This window comes from Bactrocera tryoni, chromosome 2 (assembly GCF_016617805.1).
Source record: "Bactrocera tryoni isolate S06 chromosome 2, CSIRO_BtryS06_freeze2, whole genome shotgun sequence".
NCBI lineage: Eukaryota > Metazoa > Arthropoda > Insecta > Diptera > Tephritidae > Bactrocera > Bactrocera tryoni.
The window spans coordinates 53,582,314-53,597,590 of record NC_052500.1 but is presented as its reverse complement, the minus strand read 5'-3'; the positions used below and the strand labels follow the sequence as shown (position 1 = coordinate 53,597,590).

Below are 15,277 nucleotides of genomic sequence, written 5' to 3'. Positions count from 1 at the left end.
TTCTACCTAGAACAGTTATTTCCTTTGCATTAGATGGATTGGCAGACCGAAATTGGGTGAATTCGTAATATGGTTACTTATGTTAGTTATCCAAAAGCACACCTTTTACTTCATCATATTTTTACGGGTGTAACAAATATAATCACTAATAGGCTTTTTTATATCAAAAACAATTTAATTTAATTCATCTTAGCTACATTTTATACGTATTAACTAATAGACATTAATCTAAAGTAAAAGTGATGTGGAATTCGAGCTATTTCTTATCGAAGATCGAAGAAAGTACGAAACCCTGCGGAGCATATGCTAGTTCATGGGAAATAAACCAATAGAGGCAAAAAAGGTTTATTCCCTTTTATGACCATATCATACTTGTTTGGTCGTACAAACCGCTACTCACGAAAGAGTTCTCAAAGCAGTTATAAGAGGTGTATTGTAGTTGAAAAACTGATAGCCTCATCTGGGTAAAAAATATTAAATAACAACAGTATGTTACAAGCGTATGGGTACAAGTGGTGGAATTCCACTTTGTGGCTCTGCAAACTCTTGATAACAGCTACATAATTTGTTTCCGCTACAAACATAACTACTTCGGAATCACTTTCACTATTCTTAAGATGAATTTCAGATATAACAAGAAAAAGCGTTAACTTCGGCTGCACCGAAGCTAATATACCCTTCACAGGTGCATTTAGTTTAGTAATTATGTGTTCAGTTTATATGGAAGCTATATGCTATAGTAATCCGATCTGTAAAATTTTTTCGGAGATTATATTATCACCTTAAGCAGTAATCCATGCCAAATTTCGTGAAGATACCACGTTAAATGGGAAAGTTTCGCATAATAGCCTTTGATTCCGATCGTTCGGTTTGTATGGCACCTATATGCTATAGTGAGCCGATCTGAACAATTTCTTCCGATATTACATTACTTATATGAACAATAACTCATACCAAATTTTGTGAAGATATATCGTAAAATTAGGAAGTTTCCCATGCAAGCATTTGATTTCGATCATCCAGTTTTTATGGCAGCTATATATTATAGTTAACCGATTCCAGCAATTTCTTCGGAGATTACATTGTTGCCTTATAAAATAATCAATACCAAATTTCGTGAATATATCTTGTCAAATGCAAAAGTTTTCCATACCAGCACTAGATTCCGATGGTTCAGTTTGTATGGCAGCTATAAGTTATACATAGTGGTCCGATATCGGCAGTTTCGACAAATGAGCAGCTTCTTAAAGAGAAAATTACGGTTGTTGATTTGCCAGGTCTAAAGCCGCTCTGATAATGTCCAATCAGTTTGCTGACGGTGGGCTCTAATCTTTGACACAATACGCTCTATAGAACCTTATACGCGATGTTGAGAAGACTTATACCACGGTAGTTGGCGCAGATGCTTTGTTGTTCTTCAGGCGGTTAATTGCTATTCGAACTTCTTCATGGTCGGGCAATGGAACGTCTGCCCCATCGTCATCGATTGGATATACATAATACATAAATGATCTGCGATTTCTCGTCTATATGTCTGTCTCGTATAATCATATATGCGGATTACTCTCTCAGTTTTTGAGATATCGATAAGCTATTTGCATAATCCTTTTCTCTTTAGGAAGCTGCTCATGTATCGGAACCACTGATTTATCCCCTACACCATACTGCTGCCATACGAACTGACCAAACAAAATCAAGTTCTTTACGATCACCGATTAAAATAAAGTTCCTTACGAAATTTGTCATAATGTCCAAGTCAATAATACAAATTTCGAAAAACTTGCTCAAATCGAACCACTATCGGATACGTATTGCTGTCATGTACGCTGACCAATCTTGCTATAAGAAATGCAACTGGGAAAGGTATTACAGTTTCAATACAATAGAGGTTAACGGGTTTTATTATTTTTTTTTTAATATTGAAGAAGAATCTCCAAGCTACAGCAAGCTTGTATTGCATATTAGATGCTGTTGTACTATTGTACACTCCCTAAAGCACTGGCGGTAAAGATTTTCAATAAAAGAAGATCATGCTGATACTAAAGTTTTTTTGTTTTGAAACCCATTTCTTACTAGGAGTGGCGAAACAGAGCTTAAACCTGGATGCATTTCTTATTTGAAAGCATCAAAAGGGCTCAGAAAAGTTTTCAAATAAAATCTTGAAGTGGGTATGAGTTCATATTAAACCACAATAAAGCTTACCCTTTACTCCCATTTGGTTGTGTCTGAAATGTTGGTCAGACATCATCAATCCCAAATCATATTTGTAGGGTTTGTAGATATTATACATACTTTCAAACTACGTATACATATTAAATATTTCAATGAATTTGTTTTAAACAATATTTAAGTCTTGAATATTTATTGTTAAATTTCAATTAATTAAATCTGCATACTGCCTGCTTAGGCAATCATTCAAATACAAATAGCTCCTCACACCATCATCGTCAGCTTGTGATTTATGTAAACGGAAATTATAGCTGGACTTTAATACGTTCACTTGTAGCATTGCATACTTCAAAAAGTGCTTTTCTTTAATTAAAAGCAATAATTTTTCAACTACGGATTTTGTGGTGAATGCAATTATAAGAATATATGATTTAAAGGGACTTCGTCAACAGCTTCTAGCAAATGATTTTATTTGCAAACATGAAATATAACTTAGTTGTGGTTGACTTTTGTGCTTATAAATGCCTTAAATTGAATGCTTATGCCGTTTTCTTAATTGTCCTTGCAGCTTAAGATGAGAAAACAAACAGACAGCACATCTGCACAAATCAATTTGAATTACAAATTTATTTTTTATTGCTGCAGTTGTTTATACGGCGTAAGAAGATTTGATCAATATATAGTTGCAAAGTGACCTATAAAACACTTTCTGACAGCTGCGTAATACTATTGTAAATAAAACTATAAATTTAATCATTTAACGCACCAGAACATCGAATGAAAAGGATATTCACCGTGACTTGTACGAATAAGAGTATGTGTGTGTGTTTATGTAAAATAATACCTTTTAATGTGCATAGACACACATGTGCAATTATACTGTGTGTAAGTATGTGTCTAAATTGTGTGTGTAAATATGCTCAGACATTTTATGTACCCTTACAGTTATGTAAGGATCTGCTAATGAATACATCTACTAATTCACATAACCATTACCACTGAGGCTGAGAGCAGTAACAGTAACTGTGAATAATATGCTTGAACTGATATAAATATTAATAGGTGAAATAAATGTATATAAAAATTATAATATAAATACTTCAGCCGCTTTTCATATGTACGCGCACATATTCATTTCCTCATTGATTTCGCACCAAACATAATCTTATTGATTTTTAAATTTTTTTTTAATTCCTTTATTTTGAACCTCACAAATACCAAAGATTTCATACAAGCACTAGTTTCCAAACGTTCTGTTTGTATAACAATTACATACTAAACTGATCCGATCTGAAAACATTCCTGAGAAATTACTTTATTGCCTTGAAAAATAACCCAACCAAATTTGTGAAGATATCTCGTCAAATGAAACATTTTTCATAAAAGCTCTTGATTCCGAACGTTCAGTTTGTATGGCACCTATTTGCTATAGCAATCCGTTCTAAATAATTTTTTCGGAGGCGAGGTTGCACCATTGCTTCAGGCATTAACCCATGCCAAATTTTTTGAAGATAAAAAATCGTATTGAAAAGCTCTTCACACATGCACTTTATTTGCTTATCAGCTTTGGATGAGATAATTAGGAGCACAAAATTTCAGATCGCTATCTCAATCGCTGAGAGACTAGTATGCCGCTGTCTGTATACAGACAGACGGACATAGCTAAATCGACTCAGCACTTGATTTTGCTCATCTATATAGATATACATATTATAGGGTCAACGTCGTTTCCTTTAAGCTGTTACAAACTTCGTGGCAAACTTATTATACCTTGTTCAGGGTAAAAAAATGTTTCACTATTTTCTGACATGACAATTTTATTTACTGATTTACCAACTAAAATAAAAGAGAACTGAGAAAAGTACTTAGACAACTTACTCATATTTTTATAAAAACCGAAAAATATTTTTTAAAGAATAATTTATCGTGTCTTCGATTTCCATACTTAACATTATTTTTAATGAAATGAGATTGTAAGTAATGTAACCAATCCGTCTTCTTCCTGCAAGTTCAAAAATGTATAATATATGAGGAAACAACAGACAAGTTTCTAAAGTTTTTGTATTGAAATTACTCTAGTTTCAATAGAAAAGAGTTTGTAAAAACATAACCAATGCAAAATAATATGTTTCTTTTTAACCTCTATTCATACTTCTACCAAAGTTAAGAATTTTATTATACCAATCTATAATATTTATTCTTTCGAAATATTTATTCTTTCGAACGTTCATCGCTTTCGAAGTTTTCGCGATTCAACGGCACATACATATATCTCACAATATTAAGAATCTTTTGTTATTAATAAATAGTCGTATAGTCGTCGGTTTACAATCTATGAATCTTCTTAAGAAGAAAAGTTTACGACACACAACATGACGAATTGTCAAATTTCCATCATTATTGTAAGTACATATTTTCCTGCTCAATACTTAATCGGCTACACTCAGGTATAAGGGTTTCTTACCTGTTTGGTTCAGGTCATGATATTTTCCAAATTAAATGAGTTGTTATATTGTCTTCGTAATTTTAAACAAAGCTTTTTTGTTCTTTCAAACGCTCTGAGTGATGTTATGCTAAAAAATGTCAAACTTTCCAATGGAAATGTCAGATTGCACCTGGCAACACTTAGTGTTGCCTTAGGCTAGAATATAAATAGCAGCCTTCGTATAAACGCTTTTAGTTAGTTACTAAATGTTTGCTATTGCATATTGTTTAGCGAAATCTGTAATTTTTTTCAAAACCCATTACTGACATTAATTTTCAATAGGAGTAACAATTTGAATGAGCTCTTCTGAGATTTTTATTATTGTATTGCTATGACACATAACTTCGCATGTAGATTTGGAGAATGCTGCCGAGTTAGCCATTTCCGATCAATTATAAATTCACTTCCCTTCAGGTTATGATTCACCTGGAGTTTAACTTCACGCAGTTGTGCTTCTAGTTATTTGTTCATATTCACTAGAATAAGTTTTAAAATAAATATTAATTTCGAATCTGTACTCACAGCCCTTTTAATTTTTACTGAAACATGTCTTCATATATAAAAATTTTGTGGCACGTTGTTTGTCCGCGATGGACTCTTAAACTACTGAACCGATTTTAGCAAAATTTGGCACACTGTGTCCAGTTCGAGCCAACTTAGAAGATAGGATAGTAAAAAAAATCATAAATAAAAAATACAGTTAAAGCTTTATTAAATTGGCGCTCTATTAAGCGGATATCTCCATTAACCATGTACTTTGGCCGGTCGCACAAATTGTTGATGTTTACTAAATGCAATATATTAAGCGGAAAACTCTATTAACTGGACAAAAAGGCTGGTAACCAGACATTGAGAAGGCAGCCTTAAATTCGTTATTTTTTCCAATGATCTTTATTTGTATGAACATATTCTAAATTAAACCTCAAGTACAATCCCTTGGATTCTTATACCGACAAAAACGGTTTCGTCTTTTTTCGTAAATAAAATTTTCACTGCACTGAATAGCTTATTATATGAATATTAGTATAAAATGTATACCACAGCAACTCGTGGCCGGTTCCACTAGTATAAATATATATATTTTTTTTTACCAAAACGGCACTAGTTTAGTTTTGGGACCAACTGATTCACCTAAAGTATTACTTTTAAAAATATGTTCCAGCTAGTTTTGATTTTCACTTAAAATACTCTGCAAGACTTAGTGTACAGTACGCATTTCATGAAGAGTATAAAGCCAATAAATAGCAATTGTCTCACCAAAGAGCAATAAAAAGTAAACCAAATCCCAAAAAACGGGTTTTCTAAGTTTCAATACTATTATATATGTAGAATGTGTAACACCTCAACTCTTTATGCTTATACACGAACAATTCTCGGAGTGAATGTATCCTTATGCTCTTTTAAGCTGTTGATTTAAAGGAGTTATTTATGCGACTCCAGGCTATGCTTCGTCTAATTTATATGTCAGCATAAATATGTTTCGTGTGCACAAACAAATGAATATATGGTGGCAGAGATAAATAGGTATTTATGTGCATATATACAAAGCTGGTGGGATGACAGAGAAAACGTACCAAGTGCATTTTTAACGAAAATAAGATCTAAATAGATATATTTATATCTATAAATTAAATAATTATTTTTTAAAATAACTTCATAAGGAAACGTTTCGTTTTTTCTCAATTTTGTAAATATACTGGTAATATGTTAGAAACTCAAAAAACTATTTTTTGTTCACCAAATAATTTTTTATCATCCTTCAATCGCTTTCTAAAGATTGCGATATACTTTCAAAGACCTATTAGGCCGAAAATTAAAATCTAGCTCTTCGAAGCTAATTAGATACATGTTTGTCTTTTCTTAGTACCAAACCACTCTCTAAATATCAACAACTATAATAACTGAACGAAATGAACATATTTGATTATATCATCCCGTAGCATGCATATTTACATATGTTTATCTTAAATTACCTTAAGGATACATATAAGTAATACTAAGTATAAGTGCTACATATGTGCTGTAATGTGGTAAGTTTCTATGTTTATGCGCTTCTCTAACGTAATAAGCCATAACATCTTGACTTGTTCTTCAGTAAGATTCTCTGTGTGAATTTCTCTTGGCTTTATACAATCAAGTGTAAGTGTTTTGGTACGTTTTAAGCATTACTAATATTACTTAGCGCGTTGTAACTTTGTAAATAACTAGTAAATCTAGCACTAACTATTAAAATAACTAGTTTACTTTATCTCAGTTAACTTTTAAATTTCAATCCAACTGAAAAGGAGTACACTTCATCTATCATCACTTGGTACACCGCCAATTGCTCGGCGAAAATTGTTGCCGTGTTTTGAGAAGCAATGACAAATAGCAAATGATATTTTATAAGACTTCTAATATTAATAAAGTGATTTTGAAGTACAGTGTTTGTCCGGAAAGTAATAGGACTGAGTCGATTTAAAAATAGGTTCCTTCTGTGTCGATGCAGCGCTGCCAGCGCGATTTCCAAGCATTGAATTGACGCCGGTATTCTCCGGAATAGCCTTGAGAGCCGAGATGCATGCTGCTTGGATCCCCTCTGTCGTCTCAAAAGAAGAGGAAGATTGCCTATTTGTCTCTGAATCATACTCAAAGATCCATGACTCGTCACCTGTCATTACGTTATTCAAAAATTGGGGGTCACATTCACACATCTTCAAATTTTCCTAGCACACTTTCACTCGCCGCAATTTCTGGTCGTCAGTGAGCACTTTTGGGATCATTTTCGTGCACACCTTGCGCATGTTCAAGTGCTCCATTACTATAGCATGAACCACAATTTTTTATAAATTTAACATCTGGGCAATTAAGCGAATATTTAGTCGACAGTCTGAGTTCAAAACTTTGCGCACACTAGTCACATTGTCGGTGTTTGCCGAAGTCGCAGGTCTCCCAGCACGTTCTTCATCAACGACCTCTTCCCAGCCCAAGTCCCAGATTTACCGAGCTTCACACAGAATTTAATCGCGTGCTTCTGCTCTAACGAGTGCTGCATTTTTGGCTTACACAACTCACAGACCAGCCGCTCGTTCGTTAGCTAAGAATTCCCTCCACGGAATCCATAAGTGCGCGCATGCTCTGAAGTACAGTCGCAGCAGAAGAAAATCAGTCCTATCACCTTCAGGACAAACCCTGTATAGTTTTCACTATTAAAAATATTTTTGTTTTCATTTCTAAGGAATCAATTCAAAATTCTAATAATTTGTATCTCTTAGTATCTCGTGTCTAGAAATTATCGACGTCGAACTAAACTCTTTCAAGGCCGCACCAACCGAAAATGTATACCCCGGTGCTTACGGCTGAGTTTGAAAATATCAGCAATCTGTAGGGTCAGTAGTGTAATAGTTTAAAATTCAAAAGAATATTTTTTTATTAACCCTTGCGTCATGAACGGGTAGGTACAATCGGGGCAAGTACATGTACCTCATACAAAGATTCTCAAATATGCGGTTAGTTTTGTAAGGCATATATCGGTCAATATATTATATAATATAAGATATTTTATTCGAGTTCAGAGTGAATCTCTTTCTAATAACAGTGTATCTTTGTGCCTAAAATCGATCATAGTCAAACTGTAAGGTATCTTAACGAAATTCAGAAAGCATCGACTTCTGCCATTGATAAGCCGGATATGTATAGTCGGGTCAATACTGATTTTTACCCCCAAACACCTAATATGAATATTTTCGTGCTTCTACATTAATACCAAATTTAGATAAAATCGGATGACAATATTTCACATAAGGTAACTTAGATATCTTAGCAACTTGAGGTCAACGCAGAATATTGGGTATTAAATTATTGAATAATACCGATATTTTATGAACTAAGTTCTCGGTCCAATCAAGTTCTTACCTAAAACATATGAAGACTTTCGTAATTCTACCAGAATTTAAGGGGGTATTCTATGACGATCTGTGTCTGAATTACCTTTATAATTTGCATGAAAACATGTTCCCGAGTATAATCGAGTACGTGATATAGTTTATGGGTCGTCCTTACATCGAAAGTTGACCGGGTTCTATCCAATTGTATGAAGAAAAAGTTTAATTTCTACAATAAATGACACGATTAAACACATCCTGGCTATCTCGCTGGCAGTCCAGGACGTTGAGCGTTTCTTCCAATCGAGTCTGACGTTTTGGCTACAGCGTCCTCCGTTTTGTGGGTCATTTAGCCGGTACCTCTGTTTTGCTTTCAGGACACAGTTTTCTTTTTACTGCGTTTTCTTTCCCGATCCGATTTGCAAGTCTCGGATCCACGGCCGCAACTCATTTTATGCTCAGATTTCCTCTATTTTTTCGTAAGCAACCTTTCCTCTTTTTCTTTCATTTGGTTTGACTTGATTTGATCTTTCGAGGATTTTGACCGCAGCTTTGCATTTTGCTTTGGCTTCATGCCTACTTACTGGGGTTTGTCATCGGTCTAGTCTTTATCGCCGGCATAGTACTTTTGGAATTCTTTAGAGAGCGTAGAAATGCTTGCTCTACCTAGTGGTGACGCTTTCAACGCTTTCAAGGTCTGAGCTATAGCACCTCTACTCGTACATTGCAAAGTGGTCTTGACGGTAGCACCTCCAACTACTACTGGAAGTTTAGATAATTTTACTAACCGACCAAAATTAAATTTATGAAAAAATGTCTTCACGAAATTTGGCATGAATTATTGTCCAAGATAACGCTAGAACCTCTGAACAAATTATGAAGATCGCACGAGTATAGCCTTACAAATTCTGTACGAGCTCAATATTAAGCTAGCGTTGACAATGAAACCTGTGAAAACAATAAAAATAACTTAAATTTTCATATAATTTTACCATGCCAGCATATGTAAGCACCACCCTAACGATTTCCAATAACACACACATGCATACGTGACTATTCTTTTATCGTTTATTGTGTATTTGTGGTCACTCTTACGTGGTCTTTTGTTTTTATTTATGCAACAGACTACTACTAAACGCACTTATGCGCCCACAAGCACACCTCAGCATATATGTATGTGTGTGTGTGTATGTTTGTGTGAGGGCAACCTTTTCTGCAATAACAGTCGCGCTACACACATTTGTATACCACTTGCTGTTTGCTTTTGCCTTCATTTTGTATAAGTTAAGCGTAGTTTGAGCGTGTGTATATACTCACCGACATTAATATATATTTATTTGTTTGCTTATATATTATGTATGTATTGTGTGTATTTTCTATCAACTTATGTATACTTTTCAGGTTGCTTGGATTAAGTCCGACTCGAAAGCAATACTCGGCATTCACACCCATATGGTGTCACTTAATCCCAGATTATCAGTGACACACAATGGGCACAACACCTGGAAACTTCACATATCCCACGTGCAGCTCAACGATTCAGGCAGCTACATGTGCCAGGTGAACACAGATCCCATGAAGAGTCTGGTAAGTAAACTCACCTAAAACCTCAACCTTAACAAAATGAAACTGACCGGTAGTGAACTAAGTAAATGGGTAGATAATAAAGGTATTACTTTGTGTGGAATGAAGGACTTAGTTGGTGGCAGGACGCTGCAGCATGCAGCAGAACCAACTGGACACAACTAAGTCAGCGGCTGAGACAACGTGTAGCTACGCTTTGGGAGTTGAGTAACTTAAGCCGTTAAGTCACACATACCTGAGTATGTGTGTATGTAGTAGAGCATATGCTCAGCTGCTGGCAATCCCAAACACGTTTTTGTTAAATATATGTGTGTGCATGTGTATATGTGTGCGCATAATTCGAGGTGTGACCTGTAATTTAAAGTGTAAGCCATCTTTGCTCTATCCACTCAACTTTAACATTTCGTTACACGAACCAATGTTATTTAAGCTTAGCTGGTAGCTGATAAACAATAGCAACAATCTCAACGCAATTCACACGCCAACCAACTTTGGTAGCTTTACAGCATTCTTTACAACGAAGATACCATGAGCATTCTTCCATTTGTTATACGTAAAGCTTCAATATGCGCCACTAAGTAGCTCATGCCCACTTAAACGATTGCTAGGTGTTCAAATGATGTTACTCTATCCAAAGCCTTGAGGGCTTTCAGTGACGCCATGGCGTATGAGCAACAATATTTGTGCTAAGGAAAAAATAGCATAAGCATGGCATGTGTCGCTATCGACGAATACTCAACTAATCCATAAATATACATTAATATGATATGTTTATAATAATCCCTAAGAATCACCAGGCACACACTTGCATACACACAAATGGATAAATATTATATATGTACATATGCATGTGTGATATGTTTGAGCTTAACTATGCAAGTGCGAAGGTCGCTTCTGGTCAGCCCTATCGCATAATTCTACGTTTATGCTTCAGTAATCGGTCTCGGAAGCCATGCTAAAGCCATGCTGACTGAAATAATAATACAGTTAGTGATAATATTTTGCGGTCATTTGTACTTATAGATGATCAAAAGGTGTGCACATATCAGCGCACATATGCATTGCTATACAATGCATATAAAATAAAATATATACACATATGCAGCAAATAAACGTATATGCATCAATTTGTACTCACTTACAAACACATAAGCATCATATATGTGCATGTGAATGTCAGGCGTTAAAGCCATATGTGAGTTATCTAATAGCTCAAAGCATACGCCTAAGGGTAGATAAAGGGTTGAAGTGTAGCAGAGACACAATACGATATATAAACTTCTTCAAACCACATACACTTGTATTCGCCATACACTTGTCCTCTTCACACACACTCGCCCGAAAGTATGGTACAATAATAATAACGCAGCCATAATGTGGGGCCACCTCATGAATATTTTTCTCATGCCTGCCGCTCGGCCACTCATCGATGCCTTAGATTATTCCAATCAAATATGCTTGTATGTCTATGTGTGCATTTATGTGCACACTTCCGTGCAATTCATGTAGTTATTTGCCTGTGAGTGTACGCAGAATTCAATTATCTATTGATATGGGGGCCAAATGTTTGTTTGGCATGTATTTGAAATGAATTTTTACTATCGCATATACATAAATTTGCCTTTGCCCAGCTTTTGTGGAGTAATAAAATAATAATTGAAAATTTCATGCGGAAATAAATTATCAACGTATTAGTAATTTGTAATCATAAATTTGCTTTCAAAGAAAACACTAAGCAGTTGTGGGAGTGTGAGAATAAAATGTGGGCATAACTTTACTGTGAAGCAAGAAAATTATTACTTTGACCTTTGTCTACAAAAAAGAAAATGCGTTAACTTTGGGTCCTTCGATGCCATAATACCCTTCACAAGCACAAACGGTTTCTTACAAGAAGTTGATTTCGATCATTTAGTTCTTATGGCAGCTATATGCCATAGTAATCCGATGTGAACAATTCCTTCATCGATTCCATTATTTCCTTCGACAATACTACATACCAAAGAAGACAATATGTTAAATGCAAAAGTTTTTCATACATGCACTAGATTCCGTTCCTTCAGCTTGTATGGAAGTTATATACTACAGTAATATCGGCGGATCCGACAAAGGAGGAACTTCTTGGGGAGAAGGAGATGAAATCTGTAAAACTGAGGGACATAGAGACGGTTATGACTAAATCGACTCGACTGATCAGGCTGATTATTTATATATACATATATATATAAGTTTTGTATCTTCTCCTACGTTTCCTTCCGGGTGTTACAAGCTTAATATATCCTGTTCAGGGCATAAAAATAGTTCAAATGTCTGCTATATATGTAACACAACGAAACTCTGTCACCCTCACGATTTACAGAACGTAACAGAAGTGTCCCAAGTAGAATAACATTTTGAGACTAGTATGTAGTCGCGTTGTTTAACATCATTGCAACTTGCAAGAATAAAAGCCAGCGAAATACCTTAAGATGTAAAAGCTGACAATTTCATATATACATGTACTAAATCTAACTTATGCAAACATATTCAGTATAAGGATTGTTAGAAAAACGAAAATTATTATATGTAGTATGTGGTAGTTGGGATAGTATCGACCCGACCTTATCGATTAACTGTTATCATGCAACATACTAAAAAATGTTCCCTGAGTTTTATTAAGGTGCGTCAGATACAATCACCAATCATATGGGGTAAAGTCAGCCGGATGTTCGAAATAGTTATATGGGGGTTAGGTCAAGTTTTCGTTCAATTCTATCTAGTTTAGGCACAAAGATATACTGTTATGACTAAAACATGATCGGCAATTTTCATTGAAAAAACTCTAAGATTGGCTGACTTATCCAGTTTAATGACACCTGGAAGTTCGAAAACCTTTATATTAGGTATATAGGGGCTCAGGGACCGATTCAACCCATTTTTGATACACAGAATTACTATTATCCGGCAAGGATTCCGTTTAAATTTCCACTGCATATCCCACACATTGACCGATATTTTCAGTCAAAAGTTAACTATAGGTACTGGGGTCCAGACATCGGTAACTACGGACTTTATTTGGATCTGGACAATTTATGGTCATAAGGTGGCATACTTTAAAGGAATTACAAATTTTTTCCCCTTATATTAATTACTTCTTAATTTTTGTATTGGAAATTGAAAGAATCTAGTGGAATCTATATTCATGTTATATGGGAAGTAGGCGGGGTTGTAGTCCAATTTCGCCGACTTTCACACTGTGACATAGGAATTTGATAATAATGCACGTACTGAATATAGTCGAAATCGGTTAGTCGGGTTCCGAAATATGTGATTGCACCAAAAAGGTAGCGGTGCCACGCCCATCGATCAATTTTTACCACGGCTCAACTAAAGACCTATCTTATCATTTTGGGGGTAAAATTTAATGTATATGGCGTATTTCATTACTGATTTATTGCGCTTTTAGTAGTTTTGAACTGTACCGTTATATGGAGAGTGAGCGGGGTTATGATCCATTTTCCCACTGTCGGTTGAAGTTTCTATAATATTTTAACCAGCCGAATTTGGATATTGTACTTTAAGAGATATGTACATTAAACTTATTAGAGGGCGGGCCCACGCCCGATTTTCAATAAATGCCGATTTTTGGTAAGTAGTACAGTCACAAGATCTTTGTAATTGTCAGCTTTAACATTTCCAAGAAAATTTTTAACAACGCTTTTAGAGACACTCTAGGCTCGTATATCAGTTTCATTGAGCCATTGCATTGGCAAAATTTTTCATTAAACCCAGTTTAATATGCAAAGGTGGTAGTAATACCTTTTTGGGATCAACTAGAGGTTCACTTCTAACGTTTTTTTGTCGGGGAGTAAGTGCTTAACGTACGTGCTTCTGTACATAATGACAGTCTTCACACAGCTGTCCCATTCGCAAAAGAAGCAACAATATTTCGTATATCCTAGTTGCATTCCAAGAAAAAGAGCTATTACATTTAGGTCTCCACATACAAGGTGCTTTCCAAAGTCAACAGGACTTAAAAAAAAAAGAAAAAATGGTTTTTCGGCAAAACCAATTTATTTTATTCAATACAGTCTACTTCTGCTTCAATACAGCTTTTTTCACGGTCCAAAAGCATGTCGAACTTGCCAGTATGCCGGTGCAAGCCTTTTGAATGGCCTCTACGTCTACATAATGCTTTCCTTTCATGGGCAAATGCATTTTTCCGAAGAGAAAGAAGTCGCACGGTGCCATATCAGGTGAATACGAGGAGTGGTTAATAGTTAAAATGTGATTTTTGGACAAATAATCGCTCTTCGAATGTTGGATTCTGAGTAACTTTTGGTCGTCAGTCAATTTGTGCGGAACAAACTGTGCACACACCTTTCGTAAGCCCAAATGTTTGGTCAAAATGCGATAAATCGATGTTTCAGAGATGTTCAATTCCATTTCCATGAATTTCAATATTGATTTCGGCTGATTTTTGATGAATTCACGCACAGTTTCGATGGAATTTCCGGTGATCACGGATTTTGATTGGCCCACATGTTGATCGTCGTTTATGTATATCCTCACGACCACTTTGAACACCTTGAAACCACTCGTGCACTCTGCTACGGGATTGGCAATCATCGCCATAAACTTATTTCATCAATTGAAACGTTTCGGTAAAAGTTTTACCAATTTTAAAACAAAATTTAATGTTGGCTCTTTGTTCGAAGTTCATTTTCGCACCGATAACACAAACATACTGACACTTAAAACGCAGTAACTTCACTTCCAATAAATGAAATTCTCACTAAACAATCTATAAAGATACTAAATTTTAACACACCAGTCGATAGGTGGCTCTAGTTCTTTAACGAGACTCCAAGGTTCTGGTGCTTTTGGAATAGGAAGTTGTACACTGTTTGACAGGTCTTAAAGCTGATGGTAAATTACAGTACTTAACCGTATGTTTAGATTTCGGTCCAATACCTTTAATATTCGTAGGGCAAAAAATAGCAGTATATAACATGTTCTTTAGATTCTACCTAAAAATCTTAAATGTGAACTCAAAAACGTTTTTCTATCCAAATATACTTGTAGAACACGTAACCGATTCGGACACCGTTAGTCTATTGAAAAATTTTATAAAATAAAATGATCGTAAAGTACGCTGTTTACTTCAAAACAAGCACGCAGAACCGGTCTAAACCGAATA

The 15,277-nt window shown here is 35.2% G+C and overlaps 1 protein-coding gene across 1 annotated transcript in view; it reads left to right on the top strand.

Annotated features, from left to right (window-relative positions):
- Nucleotides 1-15,277, top strand: part of LOC120768755 (lachesin) — a 78,720-nt gene that overhangs the window by 8,910 nt on the left and 54,533 nt on the right. Inside the window, exon 3 of the mRNA XM_040095527.1 lies at nucleotides 9,919-10,104. Coding sequence (XP_039951461.1) covers nucleotides 9,919-10,104 — 186 coding nt within the window. The remainder of the gene's footprint in view (nucleotides 1-9,918; nucleotides 10,105-15,277) is intronic.